The 13,184-nt window shown below is 35.5% G+C and overlaps 1 protein-coding gene and 1 long non-coding RNA gene across 2 annotated transcripts in view; one reads left to right on the top strand and one right to left on the bottom strand.

Moving 5' to 3' along the window:
- The first annotated feature begins 4,653 nt into the window (after positions 1–4,653).
- LOC140509007 (putative olfactory receptor 8G2) lies at positions 4,654–5,538 on the top strand. The gene has a single exon (XM_072616921.1). It carries the CDS (start codon positions 4,654–4,656, stop codon positions 5,536–5,538), a length of 885 nt encoding a protein of 294 aa, XP_072473022.1.
- Positions 5,539–9,808: 4,270 nt separating this feature from the next.
- LOC140509006 (uncharacterized) overlaps positions 9,809–13,184 on the bottom strand; it is a 60,650-nt gene continuing 57,274 nt past the window's right edge. Inside the window, exon 4 of the long non-coding RNA XR_011968547.1 lies at positions 9,809–11,246. This is a non-coding gene — a long non-coding RNA (uncharacterized lncRNA). The remainder of the gene's footprint in view (positions 11,247–13,184) is intronic.

The raw sequence follows: 13,184 nt of genomic DNA, 5'->3' as shown, positions 1-13,184 counted from the left end.
GGGGAGGGGAGAGAGGAAAGAAAAGAGCGGAGCCTACTGTCCTCTTGGCTTGACACCGTGTATCAAAATAAATTCCACTACACAATTTAGGTATAAGGGCTGATATTATAAGCAAATTAGTGGAGCAAGGAAGAGTTTATCTGTCAAATTTATGGAGAATGGAGGAATTTATGACCAAACAAGAGATAGAAAACACTATGAAATGCAAAATGGATAATTTGATTACATTGAATTGAAAAGTTTCTGCACAAAGCCAATGCAACCAAGATTAGGAGGGAAGCAGAAAACTGGGAAAGAATTTTTACAACTAGTGTCTGTAATAAAGACCTCATTTCTAAAATATCTAGAAAAACAAGCCAAATTTATAAGAATACAAGTCATTCCCCAATTGATAAATGGTCAAAGGATATGAACAGACAGTGTTCAGAGGAAGATATTAAAGCTATATTATAGTCATATAAAAAAAATCCTCTAAATCACTATTGATTAGAGAGATATAAATAAAAACAACTCTGAAATACCACATTACACTTGTCAGATTGGCTGACATGACATAACATAACAGGAAAATGATAAATGTTGGAGAAGACATGGGAAAATTGGAACACAAATTCATTGTTGGTAGAACTGTGAGCTGATCCAACCATTCTGGAGAACAATTTGGAACTATACCAAAAGAGCTATAAAATTGTGCATATCCTTTGACCCAGCAATGCTATTTCTAGGGATGTAGTCCAAAGAGATCATAAAAATGGAAAAAGGACCCACATGTACAAAAATATTTATAGCTATTCTTTTTGTGATGGCCAAGAACTAGAAAATGAGGGGATGCCTATCAATTGGGGAAAGACTCTACAAGTTATGATATATGAATGTAATATATTGTGCTATAAGAAATGATGAACAGACCAACTTCAGAAGAACCTGGAAAGACTTATATGAACTGATGCTGAGTGAAGTGACCAAAACCAAGAGAACATCGTACGCAGTAACAGCTACAGTGTGCGGTGAATGACTTTGATAGACTTAGCTCTTCTCAGAAATACAAGGACTTCAAACAATTTCAAAAGACTCATGATGGAAAATGCCATCCAAATCCAGAGAAAGAAATATGGAGCCTGAATGTAGGCTATTTTCTTTTTTTGTTAGGTTGTTTTATTTTTTCTTTCCTGTGGTTCCTCCCATTCATTCTAATTCTTCTATACAATATAACTAAAGTGAAAATATAGTTAGTAGGGATGTATGTGTAGAGCCTATATCAGATTGCATGCTGTCTTGGTGAATGGGGAGGGGAAGGAGGGAAAGAAAATTTGATACTTATGGAAGTGAATGTTGAAAACTAAAAATAAATAAATTAATTTATAAAATAAAATAAGGTTGAAAAAGAAAGGAAGTGTTGCTGAACACTGTTCACCTAGTCCCAAGCTATAATAGCTCACTCTTTTTCACAGTATACTCTGTAACTCTTTTCCATTATTAAGAAAGCCCATTTCACGCTAAATTTCATATTTACTTTAAATAAATTTCATATTACTTCTATTTATTGGTGTTCCTTGAAACCTGGTATCTTCCTGAAGACAAATCTACTGGCAATCTTTTCAAGGCTACCTGTACTTTCTCACATACCAATTTAATCACAGGATCAGGAGTAGTTGACATATTCTTGGCCTGGATTTGAAACCTTCATGCCTTCACTCTGTCACCATCACTAGAAATTATTGAGATCCTTGTTGCTACCTACCAACCATGAACCTCCAGTTCATTTATCTCTCATCCAAAAAATTTAGTGCCTGACTCACATACTTCTTTTCTACCTCTTCTCGTTCTTTGTCCAACTTCCTCAACTACTGTAACACTTTAATTCAGGCTACTTCAACCATGAGAAGGAGTGATCTTGCTTTTAACAACTGACCCAATCTTCCTGAATCTCAGCTTAAAAAAATTGGTTCCAGATGACAATTCCTCAGCAACGTACTGGCATCAAGGTCTGAGAAAATAACTATGCACATAGAGGGCAAGAATTAGGAGCTAAAAGAAAACAGTAGTGACTTCTTCCCATAAAGGTGGGAATCCTTTGTGAGATGAGTTCCTCTGGGAGCTTCTGTCTGTATATTACTAATGAGGTCTTAGGAATTTTCTCAACAACCATAAAACCTTTAAGGTATATCATCAAGAGCTTTGTAGAAATGAATAAAAATTGTTTCCTTACTTATAGCTGAAGAGGAAACTAGATAATTTCAAAATTAGAAATGATCATCTTCAGATCAAATTAATTTCTAAAGCATTTCAGAGATGGAGCTCTGATTCTTGATTCCCACCATCACTAAAATCAATTAGAAGTCTCTCTACCATGACCATAGTAACTTTCATAGAAGACACTAACCTGCCAGGATTCTGTGGATGAAGAAGCTTTATGAGTCACTGCTGGAGGGTGAGTATTTGATTAATTTGATATTATTCTTCATTGACAAAAGAAATCATGGAACTCCAGGAATTTGCAAAAGAAAAGACATTTCTACATTCTATTCTAGCCATTATTGACCATGTCATAGGGCAGAAGACTGGGTGTAGGTGGTCTGAAAGCCAGAAAGAGATTTTTCAAAGTATAAGGAACTTAAGCTCACAATTAAAGAAATGCAAAATTTGAGACTTGGGAGGGAATGTCCATCTAGGTCAAGTCATACCCCACAACTCCACCTAAATACCCACTAAAACAATGGAGGCTATCCAGCTTCTACTTGAAGAAGGAGAGCTCATTACCCACCAAGGCAACCAATTTCCTTTTGGGATAAAAGTCATTGTTAGAGATTTTATCCTCAGATCAAGAGTAAATTTGCTTCTTTTCTAAATTCACACTTTGCCTCAGGTGCTACTCTTTGGGGACAAATTGAACAAGTCTAATCTTATTCACAGAACTCACAAGATATTTGGAAACAATTATCCTGCCCAAGTGATTCTTCCTTTCTCCATGTTAAACTTTCAAAAGTCATTCAAATTGTTCTCAAATGGTACTCAAGATGTACTCAAGCTTTTTCATGACTTTCATTGTCCTTTTCTTTATATTCTCCACTTTGTCAATGCTCTTCCTCAACTTTGGCAAGGAGAACTGGACACAATACTGAAATTGTGGCTTGACCAAGGTTGAGTGTGGTAGGACTATCACTTCCATATTCTTGCATACCATACTTCTCTCCTTTAAATCAAAAATTACTTTAGGTTTTTTAACTGTCACATTTGATCCCTCATGGTACTGAATTTGTAGTCTACTGAATCCCCTGATTTCTGTCAAACAAGCTGACTTTTAAACTTACCTCCATATATAAATATATATATATACACATACACACATATATATGCATATATATGTATATGTGTGTGTACGTGAATTTTATGCATATTTATGTATATATGAATATGCATATATATGTATAAGTATATATATGTGTGTGTGCTATGTATATATATATATATATATATATATATATATATATATATATATATATATATATATATATATATATATGTATGTTTAATTTTTGGGAACTGATTCTTATAACTACAATGCAGGGATTTAGATTTATTCTTATTAAATTTTGTCATACTAGATTAAGTCTATTGTCCTAAACTATCATGATACTTTTGGATCATGTATTGGTTAAATTCCGAGTTACTTTGTGTCATATTCAAAAGCAAACCACCAATGCATTCATCTAAGTCAGTAGTTCAACTCATAATACTAAACCCTAAAGCACTCTCCTGAAGAACAACTTTCAAGTTGACATTGAATCATTAGTGACTACTCTTTGTGAGGTGTTCCACCAAGTACAAATACATGAAACTGCACTTTTGTCCATTTCATGTCACTTCACCTTATCCATAATATGTTTTTTAAATCAAGTATTTTCCCCAAAATTTAAGTAAATAAGTATATACCATTTCTCTTGACCATTATATTAATCTACAATTTTATTCGAAAATGTCTTGAGACCTGAAGAACTGTTCCCAGAGAGGACAAATTTCTTATCAGCTCTCAGCATTCCAATTATGTGCCCTTGGCAATGACCCAATCCCTTTTTCCTTACCTTTGAAAAGGAGACAGAAGCACGATTTCCCAACTTGATAAGCTCCAAAAGTAATTGGTAGGCAGCTCCATAGCCATGGATCTATAAATAGAGTTCCACAAAGACTCTAGAACTTTAGCAAATTGCTGTGAGGAGAGAGTGGATTTTGGATTCTATCTCTTGTATCTACTTGGTATATGAACACAACCCACTTTAAGATATATATATATATATATATATATATATATATATATATATATATATATATATATATAGTAACATATTTAAATATTTTGCATACATTTTATTTTGTGAATACCTTTGAAACCAGTTATATGAATCAAAATTATTATTGTTTTACATATAGTAGCATAGTACTTTCAAATAATCTGGTTTCCATGCCTTATATTCCTGTGAAACTCATAGTGTTCAGTTTATGGAAGGAAAATAGGCAGAGACAAAGCAATCAAAAGAATTTATATTATAACTTTACTGTTCTCTCTGAGGTTTTATGCAGGACTGTTAACAACTCCCATTTTTCCCCTCTTGTCAACAGATCATTGTCTCTTCTTACCCTTCACTCAAAAAAAAAATGGATAAAGGAAATAATTCACTAGTGACTGAGTTCATCCTCATAGGGCTGACAGAAGAGCCTGAACTCCAGCTACCACTCTTTTTCCTATTCCTAGGGATTTATGTATTCACTGTGATGGGGAACCTGGGCATGATTATCCTTATTGGACTGAGTTATCATCTACACACCCCCATGTATTATTTCCTCTGTAGTTTGTCCTTCATTGATCTTTGTCAATCAACTGTCATCACACCCAAAATGCTAGTGAACTTTGTGTCAGAGAAGAACATCATCTCTTACTCTGACTGCATGACTCAGTTCTATTTTTTTGTCTTTTATGCCATTTGTGAATGTCAAATGTTGGCTGTGATGGCATATGACCGCTACGTTGCTATATGTCAACCCCTACGTTATAATCTTATTATGTCCTGCCAGGTGTGCTCATGGTTGGTGGGTGGTGTGTACACGATGGCCTTAGTTTGGGCTACAGCTCATACAGGTTGTTTGCTTAGAATGTTCCTATGTAAGAAAAATACCATCAATCATTACTTCTGTGATTTTCTTGCACTCTTGAAGCTGTCTTGTTCTAGCACCTATGCTAATGAAGTCGTGGCTCTTGTCTCCAATACGTTTAATATTTTTTTCCCCACCCTGACCATTATTTACTCTTATGTTTTGATTATTGCTAGCATTTTAAAAATTCAATCCGTTGGAGGCAGATCAAAACCCTTCAGTACCTGTAGCTCCCATATTGCTGCAGTTGGTGTCTTCTTTGGTTCCCTTACCTTCATGTACTTAAAACCATCTTCATTTGGCTCCATGGACCAAGGGAGAGTGTCCTCAGTCTTTTTACACGATCATTGTGCCCATGCTAAACCCCTTTATCTACAGTCTGAGAAATAAGGATGTCAAAATTGCCTTAAAGAAAGTGATAAACCAAAGAAGAAATATTAGAACAATGAGTTAATGGTTTTAGTAGATCCTGTGGAGGGAGGGAGAGAGAGAAGGAAATGGAAAGGGAGAGGGAGAGTGACAGAAAGAGGGAGGAGATTTGCACAAAGAAGATACTCTATCCTACACTTATAATTCTTTAGAAGACCAACTCAACCTCAGACCAGTAGACTACACCTCTTTTCCCATTTATACACCAGCTACCTCTCTGTTTTGAATTCCAGATGGACAGAGTACCAGTGTACTTCAACCATACATTCACTAGCTCCTTATATTTAAAGAGCTGGCTTTATTATTTTAAATGTCTGTATGTAAATGCAATGTTCTTAGATGGCGCAGTGATTCCTGAAACTAATTGTTAAATTCCCTAATTTTTCACGAGGTGGATGTCACTGAGAATACTAAAGCTAGAAGATTTAACTGTTTACAAATCCAACTCCCTTGTTTTTCAGCTGAAGAAACTATACCTGAAAATGTCTGCTCAGTCACAAAACAGGTCAAGAGCAAAAAACAGATCTTGAACCCAAGTGTCTTGACTTTTGGTCTTTCTTCCTTTCAAAATCATCATGTAGTCACCTCCAGCACTTCTTAAAGTGTGAGTCTTCACCCTTTATGAGATCTTGAAAATTTTGGTAATAGTAAGAGGTTTATGAACATGCAAGGACCAAAAATTAATTCAAAATAAAAAATGTAATGAATCTGAATCGTTTCTGACCATACTTGCCTAAGTGGCATCATGCAAATTCACTGAAACATGTGCACTGTGCATGCCCTCAGGCCACACAAAGACAACAGAATGCTGCCAAAATGTGAAAAGGGGTCAGTAGTGGGAAAAGTTTAAGAAGCCCTGAATTTTAAACAAAGAAATCTAATGGAGAAAAACATGATTATAAACTTAAATGTGAATGGATGTGTAAAGGAGGTATTAAGATTCCATATTAGTACCAATGAGGTAACCTATATATGCTTGACCATCCTGTGTAAATCTCCTCCATGCCCTCCCATTAATTTGCCACAAAGCATCCGCCTAAAGTTTTCCTGGAAATCTTCCTCTGGATCTCTGGGAATTGTATGAATAGCAAGTGACCATGTGTCTCATGGTTCCTTGATGTTATTACATGATTGAGCTTTTTCTTGGTTATTCATTCCCTAATGATATCCTTTATATCAATGGTATCAAGCGCAAATAGAAATGGATTTCTATAGGCCATGTATTAACTTAAAAAACACAAATTAGCATTAATTTTTATTTATCTTGTTAAACATTTGTCAATTACGTTTTCATCAGATTCTCACTGGCACTGTGAGGATTTTGCAGGTTGACAGCTTAGAGATTAACACCTCTGCTTTATACCATTTTCCCATATTTTTGAATTTCTTTGTTGTTGATTCATATATTTTTTCTAATTTCCCACTAAATTATAAATTTCCTCCATTAGGATATAGGGTTCTCAATAGCAGTTTTTGCTTTATTCTTTGTATCTGTGTCCCTAGTAAGGTACATAATATGTAGTAGACAATTATTAAATGTTTGATTGATTAACTGATTGATTGTACTGTGTCACATCTTTTGTACGCAACCCTGTGTATTTTCATTGCTATTTGGGTGATTATCAGCTTCATTCTTTGGAGACTATAGTAGTATTCTTGAGCACAATTATACAGCATTGTCAGGAAAATATGAGTGGGTAAAACATTAATTTTTGCTTCAAGAAGGATGGAGTTGTTAATTCTGGACTCAACCCATTACCCATTTACCTCAGTTTTTGCTCCAGCATCTAAATACTGATTGATACTATATAGGTTTTCCATTCAACTGTGTATCATAATCTGGACATTACACATTTTTTTCCACCTGTTTTTTCTTATGTGAGTAGCTACTAAATACCAAAATTTTTCTGAATGATTCCGGGCTTGATATAATCAGTACAATGCCATTCCCAAAATATGGAGTATGTAGAGGCTTTCTTCCTTTTTATCTTGGATTTTGATCTGTATATCTTTTATGGTTGGGGTCATCTTTTGTGACCTTTGACTAGCATAGATATTGCTGTCATGGAATGAACAAAGTTATTGTTATTGTTGTTTAGTCATATCTGACTCTTTGTGACCTTATTAAGGGTTTTCTTAGCAAAAATGTTGGAGTGGTTTGCCATTTTCTTTTCCAGCTCATTTTACAGTTGAGGAAACAGAGGCAAACAAGGTTAAGTGACTTGCCCACAGTCACAGAGCTACTAAATGTTTGAGGCCATGTTGGAATTCAAGTCTTCCCTTCTCCAGTCCTGGTGCTCTATCCACTGTATCCTAGATGCCCTAAAACAAAGTTATATCTGTTGCTAAATATTCCAAGGGATCTTGTATGATTTGGGAGACACTTTGTTGCAGGACAGCCTGTAAGAAATCATCAAATCAAATACTATTTTTTACACACACTGAATGGAATCCTATTTTTTTCCTGCACTTTTCAGCCAGTTCTATAATTGTAAATATGTGGTCTACTGTAAAATATTGCTTATGGAAACCTGTCTCCTACCTCCTAATACCCTCATCAAGAATGTATGTGATTAATTTGGAATCAAGCTCCAAAGTTCTCTAAACTACATATTCCCTTTGACTTGGTGGTAGCACTATTAATCATATACCCCCAAAGAAACCAGAGAAAGAAGGAAAGGTTTCACTTGTACAAAAATATTTCTAGCAGATCTTTTCATAATAGGAAAAAGCTGAGCATTACACTTGTTGAGGACTGTTAAGTAAGTAAGTAAGGGAATGGGATATTTTTGTCCAATAAAACAAGGTATAATTCATAGTTTCAGAGAAAACTGGGAAGGCCTGTTTGAACTAAGGCAGAGTGATGTAAGTAATACCAGGAGAACAATTCACACAATGACATTATTTTAGAGAAAAACAATTTTTAAAGACTGTAGAATTATCAGTTCAAGGACAAATCATGATTCTAGAACACTGAAGATGAAACATACCACCCACCAGATAGGCAATAAGCTCAAAATGCAGAATGAGATATGCAGGGATATATTTTAAGGAAAAAATGTCTAAGATAGATTGACAGAGTATTATCTTTAAATTGGTGTGTAGAAGGGAAAGCAGGCATTTAGTTTGGTAGAAACTAATATACTCTTACTCACCTATTTTGGTAACAATAAGGTATGGATTATTTTTAACCATATCTCTGGCATTTCCCCCTCTTTAATATGTCAAGAATGATTTCCTGAAGGTCCCAAACATATGGCACTTCTAGGATACCTCTTTTCTGTTTGTACTTGGGCTAGTCCAATTGCTTGTTTTTTGAGCTTTTCCAATAGCCATTTTCATTTCCTGTGGCAGCACATCTGGATCTCTGATGTTAGTGAGAGTCTGAATGGGATGGTTCTGCTGACTTTGATGGTAGAATTTGTTGTAAAAAAATCTTTTTCATGTTTCATTTTTAAATACTCTTTCATTTTGTCTTTACCAAACTTTCTCTTACCTTTTTTGCTCTTTATGGCTTCTTACTGTTTAATGAGGGAATATTTCTCATAGTCTTACTAAATTTTCTCATAAGAATTTTCAAACAAGTTCACATTTTAAATCAAACAGGGATATACTGGATAGTGTTTAATAACTGATTGTCCAAATATATGTATATATATGCATATGTATGTATATATGCATGTATATATACATGTATATATAACACATTTGAAATTTAAATTTGCATTTATTAACATGTTTTCCATCATTTTCTTAAGTCTAGACAATCAAGCCCTTGCCCCCAATAAATCAAGTCCTGATTTGTTGCTTTCACCAATTTTCCAAGGTGTAAATGCTCAAATCAAAAATTTAGCAATTGACTCTCGGGAGCCAATTTGACCTGACTCCAGCATAACTCTGAAATCAATGTTCCTTTTGACTGCCATATCTCATTTATCATATTATTTTATGCTATATCATATTCTTACTTTTTAAAAAAAATTTGCATATTTGTCTTATATCTCCTACTAAATTTTAAGCAATTTGAATATGGAAATTGTGTGTTATTCATATTTCTACCCCCAATTTCTGGTAAGTGCCTTGAACACAGAGCTTAGTAGATTTTCATTAAAGTGTTTAAGGTGCATCCATTCAAGATGTGGTGAGTATCGAAGAAAAGACAAAAGCACATGGAAAATCAATTTTATTTCACACTGAAAACTCTTCATAAGAGAGTGTTTCAACATATCTTTACATCTCATATTGTCAAGGTTGATTATAGTCCTTTCCTTCAGGATTCTGTTTTCTGTGTTTAGTTCACGCACTTGGTCTTAGGATCTTTGCACCAGAAAGGGACTCAAAATGCTTAAAACCAAAGTTGTTTTGGGACATGAAATAACATTATTCGTGAAAATCAATGATTCCTAAATGGACTGTGTGAGTTATTCAAAGAGTAGTCTGTGTGGTCAATTTCTTCTAGCACCTTAGTTTGAGGAATTGATTCATTCCAACATACACAGAGTTCTAAGTAGTGATTGTCAGGTTCTGTGCAAGCTTTGAGAAGCAATCAGGTTGATGAATTTCTCAGAGGCACATATTGAGACAAATGAGGCTAAAAGACGTGTTAGGAAACTATTCTGACTTTCATGAACTTATGAGAGAACCCTCACTTTAGGCCCTCATCTCAGTGTATGGAACAGATTCCAATCCCCTGGCTCCTCACCACCCTCACCCCCATCCCACCCCTTAAGGAACTATTGCACACCTGAGGAAGGTCAATTGGGAGAAGCGTGCCTTCCCAGAAGAATTTGATCAAAAATAAATATTGGGGTAGGAGGAGGGAGCCTGAGTCTCACTCAGGTCCCAGATGGAAATCTCCAACCCCAGGATAAAATACTCATGTGGTATTTAACAGAATGTCTGATGATGCTGTTGTTTTTCTTTGAAGTTGAAGATATCCCTCCAGGCAAATTTATTATCAGAAATGGTGAGCATTAACTCAGAACCCATCCCCAATGCTGCTCAGAGACTGACTTTGATATTCTGACTCCTGATGTATGAAAGAAAGTAACTAGATCTTTTCTCATTAATATTACCACCAATCCAGGGCCATTTCTGCGTAGGGCTGGTGGGGAAGAAGCTTGTAAAGTCCCAAGTTAGGGGTGAGCTTCTATTTTGCTAATTTAAGAACTTCCTTCCAAAACCAGTCATGGGAGACAAAGACTCCGTGAAATGCCCTCTGCAGATGCCGTATACCATTATTACACTGGTTTGGGCATCAGTTATAGATTATGGGGCAAAGGTAATATTTGCAATAATAGGTGCTTCGGCCTTTCAGGTATCTCCCCAGGGCAGGGGACCAAATCCCCTTCCTGGATCTATGACTTTAGGAAGTCCCGAGTCTCTTTGTGTACCTTCTTCCTAATCTCTGAATTGAGTTGGTATTTGCTATCACCTCTTTAGCAAAGTTTAATCCCTAATAACAGGCAACATACGGAGGTATTGGTTAGTGATCTAATTCTCTGCATGAACCCCTGCTCAGATACCTCTATCACATCCTAGAAGAATGGAGTGGGGGTGTTAGCAATTTAGTTCTTTTCTCACGGAAATCAATTCCAGTTGCCTATGAATTCTGTTATCTCTGGTTCTGATTTTTCTTCCTTCTTCATCCAGTGCATATAGAATTAATGCTGTCCAGAGAGAAAGGAGAAAAATCAGATCTAAGTCCAAACCATTATTTCATTGTTTTTTTCAGATAATTTATTTCTATTGTTAAAGCACCCAATGACTTTTATTTCTCGTCCTACAGTCTAATCTAATGCCCTACCTTCCATTTTTCATAAAATAGAATATTAAAACACTACATAAACATTACTCTCAAAACTATATTGTATACAGTTGTATGAATGTCTTAGTGAAGAGAGCTACTTCCAAGTCAGGAAAACCTGGATCTAAGTCCTTTTTCAGCTATATTCTGGCTGTGTGACCTTGAACAAGTCACTCAACTTTTTGATTCCTCAGGCAATTCAATAAGACTGTAAGTTACAGGGCAGGTGCTAGTCTCCACTGGCAGAGGATATTACCAAACTGGAAGTTCCTATTTAAAATAATTTGGTTTTAAGAATTTCATAACTGTCTATGATAACTTATAAAGTTGTAAAGGTAGGAGTATTCCATTCAGTTTTCTTAGGTAGTATGTTAGTTTATGACTTATTTTATTATTCCTGTATTTGTATTTTACTCCTGTTCTAAGTTCTTCGTCAAGTTGTTTTCGGAAAAGCCACAAGTGAAGATTTTATCTAGAATCGGTAATAAAGAGCTGAGCATAAACACATTACTTATTTCATGGTCTATACTTCATTACCTATTCCTTAGGAACTTAGTTTAATATAGAGCTTTGGAGTCTTTGACCCAGCTAGAAGTAAAACTGTACATTTATATAGCACTTTGAGTACTGCAAAATCCTCTTCCTCACAAAAATGCTATGAGGTACTATAGGTAGTAGAAGTACTATTATGCCCATTTTACAGATAAAGAAACTGAAGTTTCGAGAAGTTAATTAATTTGTCCATATTTGTATAACCAGTATGTTCCTGAGGGTGAATTAAAACCTAGATCTCCTAACTCTAGGTCCAAGGATCTTAAGAAAACTATTCACTATTCAATGTATGTGCTAAGCAACCAACCTCCGAGAGGAGTAAATGTAGAAATTTTCATCCAAATTGTAGGAGAGATATCTTTAAGTGAGGATCAAGCATAGATCAGTCACAATCCAGATCACTAACACATAAGCATGAATGGGTATATTAGTCAATTCATAAACATTATTAAATGTCTATTATATACCAATTACTGTGCAAGTTTGTTGTTTGTCTTCCAGTTTTGAAGAGGACTATGAATCAGGGAGATGATACTATGACAGGCAAGTGAATCGGATTTAAGTGAGGGAGGGTTGTGCAAAATCAGCAGCCTCTTTTTCTCCTCCAGTCATCTGGGTTCAGTGGCAAGATATACATCAAGATGACTGGAGATGGCCCTGCATGTAGTGGGAGATCATGACTTTTTTCAAGCTAAGGTCTTTAACATATCTCAAGTTAACTGAAGCAATGCCCTTTCAGTGAATAAGTGTACGTAAGAAATGAGGCAGAAAATGGTCTCTTTTACATAGTCCAAAGGAAAAGAAAATCAATCTGGGAGGGGAAGACTCTCAGGGTTTATGACTAAAACAGAAACAATTGCTATTTACATTCACTCTGAATCAATCAGGTCTCAAGGACTGAATGGGCCTTGGCCTGGTACCTATTATTGGCCAAACAATGAGAGCTAGATTGAGTTGGGTTTAAGTCATGGTCTTTAAGAAAAAAATAATCTAGCCCCTAAATCTCAGGATCTCTTAGGAGGTTTTAGGAACCAAAATTTGCATTCTTTTGGGCAGAGCACCCACAAGTATGTGTATGATAACCCTATATGGAGACAGGGAAAAGAAGGGAAAGAAACAAGGAAGAAAGGAAGAATGAAAGAATGGATGGATGGGAGGAAGGAAGGAAGGAAGGAAGGAAGGAAGGAAGGAAGGAAGGAAGGAAGGAAGGAAGGAATCACCAGCTGCTTGAAGTAGCTAAAGAAGCAAT

The sequence above is a fragment of the Notamacropus eugenii genome, chromosome 5, assembly GCF_028372415.1.
Source record: "Notamacropus eugenii isolate mMacEug1 chromosome 5, mMacEug1.pri_v2, whole genome shotgun sequence".
NCBI lineage: Eukaryota > Metazoa > Chordata > Mammalia > Diprotodontia > Macropodidae > Notamacropus > Notamacropus eugenii.
The sequence above is the reverse complement of the archived record's forward strand: the minus strand, read 5'-3'. Positions and strand labels throughout refer to the sequence as shown.

Bases quoted from the DNA above. Each gene is read 5' to 3' on its own strand.
- LOC140509007 (XM_072616921.1), top strand. From the start codon at position 4,654: ATGGATAAAGGAAATAATTCACTAGTGACTGAGTTCATCCTCATAGGG.